The 11,877-nt window shown below is 30.8% G+C and overlaps 1 protein-coding gene across 1 annotated transcript; it reads left to right on the top strand.

The window, feature by feature from the left end:
- Window positions 1-9,369: 9,369 nt before the first annotated feature.
- Window positions 9,370-11,237, top strand: LOC131616458 (small ribosomal subunit protein eS24z). The gene is made up of 5 exons (XM_058887794.1): window positions 9,370-9,524; window positions 9,961-10,002; window positions 10,106-10,276; window positions 10,845-10,931; window positions 11,027-11,237. Exons 1-5 carry the CDS (start codon window positions 9,453-9,455, stop codon window positions 11,066-11,068), a joined length of 414 nt encoding a protein of 137 aa, XP_058743777.1. The 5' UTR covers window positions 9,370-9,452; the 3' UTR covers window positions 11,069-11,237.
- The last annotated feature ends 640 nt before the right edge of the window (window positions 11,238-11,877 follow it).

Raw genomic sequence — 11,877 nt, 5'->3', positions numbered from 1 at the left:
GAACTGCATAGCTTTGAATTCCTCATTGCATATGAGGATATGTAGAAACAAAACTCGTAATCTTGTCAAGCACCCTAATAAAAAAACTATTTTTATTCCTTTATTTATCTTTGAAAACACATAATAATAATTCAAAAAAATCAAATAACGTAAGTAACACTCTTATTCGCAAAACTAAGTAAATGGTTCCCGTTGAGTACAATAAATATGTGGGTGCGAATACCTTCCCCTGCAAATATGTGGGTGCGACATGTGGCACCCTTTTATATATGCATGCTTTATTACTCTGTTATTATATGTAATATTTGGGGTTTAGAAAAGGGGTGTTACAAGTGAAGCCTTCTAGCCCAGCCTTATATGAAAAGAATTTCAATTAAGGAAAAGTTTGGTTTTAATTTTTTAAACATTTTATTAGTTCCTTTTGCAGTGCATATTCAATTTCATATATATATATATATATATATATATATATATATATATATATATATATATATATATATATATATATATATATATATATATAGACATAAGAAGTTAAGTGTGTGTATATGTGGTTTTGCGGTGAAGAGAATTGATTATGAGTGAATTGTTTTTGTAGAATTGATTTTAGTTAAAAGTGAGTTGGATGTAAAGTGATTTGTGTTTAGACATCAACTATCTAACTAAGATTGAGACATACCACCAAACACCCTATATTACCCTTTAACTCAAATTTCATTTGCATTAATTGATGCCTTTTTATGTAATTGACTAAATACACATTTCATGTCCAATGAAAACTAAGGATTATGCCAAGTGACAACTACATCCCATTTTCAATGTTTCCTTCTCTCTTTCTTTTTCAAAATTGATTAATTATCTCTTTCTCTCCATTTCTCTCTCGTCTACCTATTTTCTCTCTCTGCATTCCCTCCTCACCCAAAACCCTAAATCCTACATCCATTTCCACCTCCATCTTCCAAACCTTAGCTGCCGCAACAACATCTTCCAAACGCTTCTTCTTTCAATCCTGACATAGTATGAGTATATTTAATTTTATTCATCGCTTTTATATAGTTTTTGGACGATTTACTGTGTTTCACTCTGATTATTTTTCAGGGTTTGAATAATTGAATCGATAAGGACTGGATAATCATTTTTTACCAATTGGCTTTCGAAAAAAAGAGAATGACAACGTTTTGCTACACGTTGTTTTTTGTAAATCGGTGAAAAGGTCATACCTTTTCTGCAAATCTGACTTTTGGTATGTGTTCATCTTTTAAAATCTTGCGTTTTGCTACATGTTTTTTGTAAATCAGTGAAAATGTTTCTTGGATCTTTGTTTTGCTTATGTTAGAGCTCTGGTTTTGTGATATTGCAGGTTGAAATAGTGATGGGATTAGAGGAAGAGTTTGGGCTCAATATTGAGGATGATTTGATAAAGAAGCTTATTTGATGCAGAGGTTAAACCCACTTGTGTCAGTAACTCGGTTCTGGTTTAGTGTTTTGGTTCAGCTTGCATTTGCATTTGATTTTGAATTAGGTGTTGTTTTGTTTCAATAGTTCATTGCAGCGTTTTGAATTGGTTCAGAATTAAGTTACAACATTAGTTTTACTTTTTAAACACGGTAAGCTTCGTTTTTGCGGTTTCAACATAATTGCGGTTTTGCGATAGCTTATGAATCTGAGCTGGATTTTGTTTGACATAATTACGGTTTCGACTTAATTTTGGCTTCGGCATAATTACGGTTTCGCTATAACTTATGATTCTAATGAAAATAATGTGTTTTCAAGGAAAGTTTATTATGTTGCAGGTTGCGACAGCTGTTGTCATGGTAGGCTATGTCCATCATGGGAATCGGTGGTGGGACGGAGGTACCCTATATCCAAACCGAAGATTACGTAACTGTTGGTTTCAGATTTTACTATTTTTTATTTATATTTAGCTGCTGAAATGTTTTAAGTACTTTTAGATGATTCAAAAGTTGGATTTTTTTTCGTTTTTCCTCTGGATTAGGTTTTGGCATTACCATTGCAACACATATCCCTTTTTGTTTGGATCAAGTCTCTGAATCAGGTATGTAGAAAAGGTATGCAAAAGTTGGATTCTTTTTCGTTTTTCCTTTGAATCATGTGTTATTTGGATAAATGTGACATGGAATTTGATAGATTCATGACGCACAAATTGCAATTTCAGAACTCAGACTTGTAATTTGATTATTTTGTCGATATGGTGTGTATTAGTAACTAAATGCAAATTGTAATGATGGATATTGTTATTTTAAATTGTGGTTCCATATGGATCTATGTGTACCTTCACATAATCTATATTACGCAACTATGGTTTTTGTACTAGAATTTTTACGTCTCCTCACCTCATTGATATTCGAGAAAGATTTCATTTAGATGGGTGAGTGATTCAGATTCATTTGTTGCAGCATTACTTTAGCTATTTGATTATTTAGCCTTATTTATGTTGCTTCTGCGGTATAGAAGGTTTCTTTTTTCTGTCCTTGAATCTACACCAATGTTGTTGTCCCATTATATTGTTATTCTTTATATTTAATGTATCAGACAATGTCTAATGCACTCTTCTTTCTGATATTGCAGTCTATGGAGCAATGGAAATGTATACTGGATTCACTATTATAATTGTCAATAGCAGACATAACTTATATTCCATTCAACATAATGATTTTTAAGTTATTCTTTAATGATTAATGCAGAACAACAAATGTGTAAGGATTTTAACAACTATCATATCTTGCTAACAAGCTTGTATTTATCTAATTTAAATGATTGTTTATATTTGAAGTTGTCAATGCCTCATTTTATGCTTTACCTCAAAATTCTTCATGCTAACTTCTTTTATATTTCTTTTGACTGTGTTAAAACTGAGGAACATTGTACGTTCCCGCACTTGAGTGCTGCTGCTAATGGCTGCAGTTATAGAATCAAATGGTGTTGCATTATGAAGGTGTTTATCCTGAAAACATTTTTACCCGTGAGCATTTTCCCGGTATCATACTATGGTGACATCCTTGCAGCTGATAACACTTAAATGTATCGTTTTTTAGCTTGATTTACATCAATTATTTCCCTATTTTATTTTAATTGAATTATTTTATATTGGTATTATACTGGTATTTATTTATTTTGCAGGTATCTATTTAATTGAAGACTAATGAAGAAATGGGGTGTAAAAAAGGAACAAAAAGGCCAAAAGCAAACCAAATGAAACAACCCAGCCCAAAGGAAGTGAGCACGTGGCCCACTTGCAAGAACCTTGTGACGAACGTCACAAGCTTGACGAACGACACACATAGGATTTGACAAGTGACGCACGTCAATTTGGGCTTGCCGAGCGGCACTCCTTCGTGGCCCATACCAAAGACGCACATCTCCAAGAATTGTTCAAACCCAAGACCCACGTCTCTAACTAACATGCCACGTCTTCACTTGAGACGCCCATCTTTGTCTCAAGACTCCATCTCTTCATGTCTCCTACTTTCATGCATCACATGAGGTCAATAATGAAGAGATCAAACAAAGCTACGTTCTCCTACAATTTCTCAATAAACATTTTGTACGAAGGCTAGACCCTTCATCCAGTGTGCAAGGGTCGGTATTTTTACCGAACAATTGCAATTTGTTTCGTTCTTCTATTTTTGTTTCTTAGTTTTAAGCTTTCTTTATTTTTAACACAACAATTTCTACACCGGAAATTGCTATGTACTTTTAACCAATCTAACCTTACGTTAGAACGGAGTTCTTTTATTTCCTTGTTTTATTTTCTCCATTCAAGAATCATTGTTCAAGTTCTTTGAAGTTGAAGTTTAATTCCAGTATCGATTTATTCCAGGTTTCATATTTACAATAGCTTTGATTTATTTAATATTATTGCATGCTATTTGTCTGGATGTTATCGAATATGCCTGAATATATTAATTACGATTGTTTATGCATGTTTAATTTAATGAGTATGTTTAGTTAAATCGATCTGGTATCGATATGTAAATTAATCTAACCAAAAGGGATCCGAATTAAACTGGCCTAAATATTATTTTATCAAAAATTACCTTTTCTGGTTTTAGTGTCTTATTGTATTTATTAAAGTTTATAAAATCAACAGAGCGTAAGTTTGAGATTTTAGAACTGGACTAAGGTTAGAAATCAACAGAGCGAGAGTTTGAGATATTTAACCGGATATACATTAGTGTTAAGGACAGCGAGAGCGTATTAAAACTGATTAGATATTTATTTATTTTCAAAAAGTGTTTTTAAATTTGGCGGGACAACAAGAGCGTATGTTAGGGAATATTAGCATAATCTAAGTCAACAGAGCGAGAGTTTGAGACAAGGGTTTTTAAGTAAATAATATTTACATGAAAAAGGCATTTATTAATTATGTTGTTTTCAAAAAGCGTTTCTAAATCTGATGGGACAGCGAGAGCGTACATTAAGAGTTAGGATCGCAGTATGATTCAATAGAGCGAGAGTTTGAGAGGAGGACTTTTAAACTGACATAATTAACAAAGATTCTTGATTTGATTAAAAACCTGGCCAATGGAACTTCGGATTTCCTAAGTTAGACGAATTACATACCGGTATCTGTTTATTATTATTATTTTATCTAGATTTAGTTTTATTTGCCCCTAAAGCATAATTAAAATATCGCTAGCCTCAGCTTTACAAAGCAACGATAGAGTACGGTAGGTTGACATTGGTCCATGTGGATTTGATTTAAAACTACACGACAAAAAAGTGCATGTACTAAAGTATTGTTGTTTACCATATGGAACATTTTCTTTGCAAATGTACTATCAGGATCAGCTCTCTATCGAGTTAACATCTTTCTTGAACCGAAACACATCCCCCGGGTATTAGCATAAGCTGTACCATCACAGGTGAGTATGAAGTTATTTTTAGAGTATAACGATCAGATGCCTTCTTTCCTTCAGTTTGAATTTTTGAAGTTTGCTTGAGTTTATGCCTGGTTGTGTGTGTTAGAAAAAGTTCAAGAATGAATTTTTAACTTTGTTTTGCTTATAACAAAGAAAATTAGTTATACTATATTTTCACTTTTTCCTGTAGTTAAACTATGTTTTGTGGTCATGCACTACTTAATGTTTAAAATACTTAATTCCTGAAAAATTGCATAAATAGAGGAATATAACAAAAATTATGGCAAAGATAAGAGAATTGTATTAGTAAGTTGAAATTGGAATCACCTCCTTGTAAGAGTAATACCTATAGAGGCAATACTGAAGAGACCGATTTATATACAGATTCATATACCTGGAAGACTGATGTTGTTTTGGCTATCACGTCCGAGGAACAAGAATGCATTGTTAGTTTATTGTTGTTGTTTTATTGTATGCACATTTCATTTTATATTTGTAACATTAGTACAAATTGAATTTAGAAATAAATATGATAATTCTTTTTTCTTAAATCATTCAACTACAAATACAAGATTTGACTGTTATAATGATTGTGAAGTCAACATCGCTGATTAACGAGTATGACAGTATTCAATTAGTATTTTTCACGAAAATACATAATCAATGCATTAAGTTGACACTTAACTTTTATTGATATTGGTTTTTGACACTATAATTGAAATTTGTATCATTAATAAGTGCCTTTAGTTCGTCAATGATAACAGGATTGTCTGATTTGTCATCAATTATGCTTGTGGTTTTATACTTCTGCATTTAGCAATATGAATCACATGTAAATTTAAAATATACTATACAATATACTTCCTTCTATTATTTATTATTTTATATTTATTGAAATACGTGCCAATTTAAAATAAAGCTTTAACAATTACAGTTTAAGTCTACTGTGTCTGAAATTGGTTGTAAATATAACACTTCTCATTTTCCACATTGCATTAGTGACCTATGCTTAAGCAGCCATTACTTTTTTATTTTGATAAAAAGACTTCATTTGTTTTCTGAAATTAAATGTTAGTATATACATTTTACTTTTTTACCTTTTTAATAATTAAATAAGATATATACTATAGGCGAGCTAGGTTTGTGACATTCAAAATATTGACTTTCGTTATATGTTATCTAGTAAATGTCATTTTGATTAATTTGAATGGTGAATTTATGCTAAATAGGTGCAACTCTCACGCAAAATTGCGGAAATAGTAAAAATTAGAAAGAGAAGTGTTATATTTACACCTAATTTCAAACACCGTAGAAGTCTACACCGTAATTGTTAAAGCTTTATTTTAAATTGGCAGGCATTTCAATAAATATAAAATAATAAATAATAGAAGGAAGTATACTATATAATATATTTTACGGCATAGATGTAAAAAAATTATGTAAGCCTATCATTTATCATTAGGAGATGTGTTATATATTTACACCTAATTTCAGACACCATAGTAATTGTTAAAACTTTATTTTAAATTGGCACGTATTTCAATAAATATAAAATAATAAATAATAAAAGGAAGTATATTGTATAATATAGTTTACGGTGTAGCTGTCAATTAGGTAAGCCTATCATTTCTCGTGGAAAATTCATCTTAAAACGTAGGTTGTAGATTTAATTATTTCCATTCGTGAATTTTTCGTGAAATATCATTCGCGATATTAAGCATTTTTGTTATTTTAAAGAATAATTTTTCTTTATTTGAAAAGTAAATTTTTTATTTTCAATGTCAAATTATTATTTTTATTCATCTCACGGATCTATTTTTCTTCTTCTTTTTGTTTAATTATTTAATACAATTTAATTTATATTTAAATATATTTTATAGTGTATCAAATGAATATTAGTAAATTTTACCGATTCCTTTAAATTTTATCACTGGAACTCATTATTTTAACGGGTCATATCACTATAACATATTTTATTATTTATTTTAATCAACAAAATATTTGTAAATATTGATAATAATTAGTGATATTTGTAAATATCGATAATTATTAGGCATATTAGATTTATCCTGTTGATTTGCTACATATTTATTATTAAATATTTGCTATCATTAGTGATTTTATAATAATCATATTTATATGTCAATAACAATCAAATCTTATCAAATGATCTTCGATATGAATGAATTTACCCGTGCAGAAGCACAAGTCTTCTACTAGTATTTATGTAAAAATGAATTGAATAATAACTTTCAGCGTAAAAATCACGTTTAAATTTAAAGGCTACAAATTGTAGCTTCAAAAAATAAAAAATTCTAGAGACATAACCAATTTCACTTTAGAACAATTAAACACCTCAAAGTCATTTCAGAATCAATTATATAACTTTAAAATTGCTTTTAACTTTTCCAAAAGCTAAATCAAACATACACTATATATTATAAAAAAAATGAATTAGTTCTTTTTAAACATTTAAAATGGGATGTGAAAATAAGTTATTAATATATAGAATGTAGAAAGTAAAAAAAAAAAAAAACAAATTTAACTTATTGAACATATAATTACACATTCTCAAATTTTAATCTTAACATTCCTATTATGTAATTTATAAATTAAGTTCTAAAAAGTTTTAATTAAATTTTGGAAATAAATATTTGTGAAGTTTATCCACAATTAAAATTTTAAAAAGAATAGATTTATATTTTGAATAATAAGTTTAAATAAATGAAAATTATCTGCTTTTAAATTTATCATAAAAAATAGGCAAAATACATTTTTTGGCCCCTTACTTATACCTTTAGGTTCACTTTGGTCCCTTGATTTTTTTCGTGCCATTTTGGTCCTTTAAGTTTCTTAACATATCCATGTTAGTCCTTCCGTTAGTGAACCGTTAGTTAAAGTTCAAAAAAAAACTTTCAGATGACAGTTTGTATGATGAGTGGGTAAGTGGAGTCCAAATGGCAGTGTGAGGCATACATGTACAAGAAGAAACGAATTCTGCCTCCTTCTTATCATCATCATCCTTGTTCTATTTTTATCTCTCTTCCTCTTCCTCTATTCTTGTTCTTTTTTCAATCTCCTGCAAACAAAGAAAACTTCTCCTCTTGCAAAAACAAAATTTACAAAGCACATCACAAATCCTATTTATTTCAAGCTTTAAGAACAAAACCCTAAACATTAAAGATTTAATTAAAAGGCCAGGGTGAAAGATTTTGTGACAATTACAAGTACATGAAGTTTGCTCTTCTCTCCAAAGAACAGAGAAACAGAGATATTTCGCTCTCAATCTCTCTCGATCGCTCTTCTCTCCAACGAAACAACAAAATCAAAAACTCTCAATCTTCTCTGCATATCGTGACTCTATGATATCTCAAATCAAGCAAATGAACAATACAATCATAAAAGAAAACCTAAGCCCCAAATCGATTCCAACCCTAATATTTCACTAGATTCAGGGAGACTTACAAGTACATGAAGTTTGCTGCAAAAAAAGAAAAACTAGAAGATTCAAATAATAGAGGTACATTTGCTCTTTGGACTCATTATCTTTCCTCATCGTCTTCTCATTCTTCTTCAATCTCCCGAGTTTTTTGTTTTGTGAATCTGTCAGGTTTGGATTTGCTGTTGAGTGTGGTGCGTTTGTATTGTTATAGTGTGTTGCATGATATTGCTTCTCTGTGTGTTCTGGTTGATGAGGTTGTCTGCCATTTCTGAATTGAAAACGAGTATGTTGTTGTTGTGCATGAAGTTGAAGGAAGCAAGGATTATGGATTTTTGTGGGGAATTTTAGTGAGTATTTTGGAAGAGTATTAGGCAAAGGTTTGTTGGAATTCTTGTTGGTGAGAATTGAAGGATCTGCAGATTCAAGTTAAATGAGGCGTGGATCTGCCGAAGATGTGGGAAACGAAAAAGGTGACACCATGCAAACTCACCCGTCATGTAGACAAAATAGACAAACGTTTTAGGCAACATGACGGAAGGAACTTCTTTGAAACTTTTTGAATTTTAAAGGACCAAAATGACACGAAAAAAATTGAGGGACCAAAATGAATTAGGGAGTATAGTTAAGGGACCAAAAGATGTATTTTACCTGAAAAATATATTTTAAAATAAATTTAGTTTTCAATCATTGCAAGTGTAAGAGAAAATTTTACGTGTTTGAGTGTAAAACAATAAAGCGTGGGAGTTTAAAAGGGATTTATAATAAAATTATTTTTATAATAATTATAAAATTAAAGTTTTATAATTATTTTATGAGTATGATTTAGTGATATAATTTCATTAATTTAATTACTTTCAAATATTTTTTTTAAGGACACATTATTCATTAAAAAGAAAAAAAAATAAAGAGAAGGAAATGCATAAATAAATATGGGGTGTGAAGAGAATATTTCAAATACATGACCAAAGTCTCTCGATAGTCTTGAATTGGGCCGGCCCATAGGTTTTCATTAGGGTTTCGTATAAAATAGGGTTTTGTTTCAGTCCTCCACTTTCATCTACCTAGTCTGCGCTTGTGCATCACTGCCTATTCTCTCTGAAGCTTGTTTACCGGCGCGGAAGAACAACATGGCGGACAAGGCAGTCACCATCAGAACCAGGAAGTTCATGACAAACAGGCTTCTATCAAGGAAGCAATTTGTGAGTTTTTCGTCTCCAGTTATCTATTTTTCACAAACCCTAATTTTGAATGCGTTGGATTCATTTGAGGGATTCAGATCTTTGTAAACTGTAATGTACTGAAAGCCATAGTTTAATCGTAACGGAAATTGATTTGTTATTCTGCTTAATAGAAGCTTTTTGGTTGTTTTCCTTTGACTTAGTTGCTTTAGTCGATTACTCAGTCTAAGTTGATTCGGTTGAAACACTATATTTATATGAATTTGTGATTTTAAATCTGTGTTTTTCAGTGATTATTTACTAATATGTTTTATCTTATTGTTAGATGATTAATCACCAAGCTTGTATGTTTATTATTCTCTAAATATATATTATGCAGTTAATTAGGGTTTTCTTTTATGATATTGGTTGAAATGTTTAGGGTTTTCTGACAAGTATTTATCATGATGTGATGCAGGTCATTGATGTTCTTCATCCAGGGAGGGCCAATGTTTCCAAGGTACAGTTTTGGTTATGATTTGTGAGTTATGTTTTGAATAATTACTAGCTGAAAATTGTTTTTCTATTGTTCTGTTAGTTGAAATTGCTATTTTTTTGTGAAGGCTGAACTCAAAGAGAAGTTAGCCAGAATCTATGACGTGAAGGACCCAAACACTGTTTTTGTCTTCAAGTTCAGAACACATTTTGGAGGAGGAAAGTCCACTGGTTTTGGTTTGATCTATGATTCTGTTGAGAATGCAAAGAAGTACGAGCCAAAATACAGACTTATCAGGGTGAGCTATTGTGTCTTTTCAGTGGATTGTTATCTCTAAATTTTCTTATATTCCTATTCCTTATAATTTGTTACAGCGTTGATCTTTATTTGGCATAGTTGTAAGTTATCATTGCCTCCGTTTTTTTCTCCTTTTGAATATGGGAATTATTTAGTTTGTTATTTACTGATTGTTAGTAAGTCATGTTATACTAACTTAACATCAACTATTTTGTTGTGCAAATCAAATGTATTTGTATTTCAGAAATTGTAACAAGTTTTTCTTAAAGTAAGCTGTACATGTCCTTTAGTTGTATAATGCAAAATCCATGGCTATTTTACTTCGAATGTTTAATCTTTTGAAGAATATCCAGTGCTGTCAATGTTAATAAAATGATTTTCTTAAATGTACATGATTATTTTTTTCTTACCTGAATGGCATATGTTCTACCTAGATATTGCAATTCCTTAATAAATTCTGGGCTTATTTTAAGAGTCTGGCCTGTGTCCTTGCAATTATTTTCCTAGTATTGCTCTGCATTTGATTGTATTGGGAATTCTAATTTGTGTCTTCATTTTGTATTTTGTAGAATGGTCTTGACACTAAGGTTGAGAAGTCAAGGAAGCAAATGAAGGAGAGAAAGAACAGGGCCAAGAAGATTCGTGGAGTAAAGAAGGTAAAAACATATGGGTTGCCTTGTTATTTTTCATTTTACATAATTTGTTTTATAAAACCTTATAAGTGTAACATCTGTCCTGTTACATCCTGCAGACTAAGGCTGGTGATGCTGCCAAGGCTGGAAAGAAGAAATAAATTTTCAGGCCTTTTGTTATGATATTAAAGTTATTTTATTGTTGGTTTTTCTTTGAGACTATTTTATAGTCTTGTAGCTTTCTAGAACCAAGGATTTTGATTTAGTTATCTTTTGTACTTTAACAGTTATGTGTTGAGTTTGAGTACCATATGTGACCAGTTTTGATTATTCAGCTGAACATTTTATATGCTTTTACTTTGTTAATTTGTTACTATTTCCTTTTTGTTTAGTTCAATGTTTGGCGTAATTCTCCTATAAAAACCAAAATCTTGAAATCTATTATAGTCATTTTGCTGTTTTTAAAAATTACGAGTTGTTTTTTCCTTGATAAAGGCTTGTTATGTATTATTTGATATCTAACTTTTTCGTACATTTCACAAATGTATCGTACACTTAAATATTTTGTTCATGTGACTACTGATATAATATTTTTAATAATCATATCAAGATCAAACACGCCTTTCTAAATAAACAGTAGTCACTGAACATTGCTACTGCATTTCACTGAACATTCGTGTCAAGTCCCAAATATGGTCATGATGTCTGCTACTCAGTTCAATGTCTAGTATCTCACGAATAGGGTCATGATGTCTGCAAATCTCAGCCAAATACCGGAGCATGATTATGAATCTAATGTGCATCCTTATGGCGGCAAGTCAAATACCAGAGCATGATTATGAATCTAATGTGCAACCTTGTGGTGGTAGTGGTGCTTGTGGTCAATAGGGGTGGGAATAGCCTAGCCTACTTAAGGCCTGGCCAGGCTTGGGCTTTTTTAAAAGCCTATTTAATAAAAATAGGTCAGGCC

This window comes from Vicia villosa, linkage group LG1 (genome assembly GCF_029867415.1).
Source record: "Vicia villosa cultivar HV-30 ecotype Madison, WI linkage group LG1, Vvil1.0, whole genome shotgun sequence".
NCBI classification, from domain to species: Eukaryota; Viridiplantae; Streptophyta; class Magnoliopsida; order Fabales; family Fabaceae; genus Vicia; species Vicia villosa.
The sequence above is the reverse complement of the archived record's forward strand: the minus strand, read 5'-3'. Positions and strand labels throughout refer to the sequence as shown.

Excerpts from the sequence above, each read along its gene's own strand:
- LOC131616458 (XM_058887794.1), top strand. The coding sequence starts at position 9,453 with ATGGCGGACAAGGCAGTCACCATCAGAACCAGGAAGTTCATGACAAAC. Across the intron at positions 10,277-10,844 it reads CAAAATACAGACTTATCAGG|AATGGTCTTGACACTAAGGT; the intron begins GTGAGCTATTGT and ends TGTATTTTGTAG. Across the intron at positions 10,932-11,026 it reads AGATTCGTGGAGTAAAGAAG|ACTAAGGCTGGTGATGCTGC; the intron begins GTAAAAACATAT and ends TACATCCTGCAG.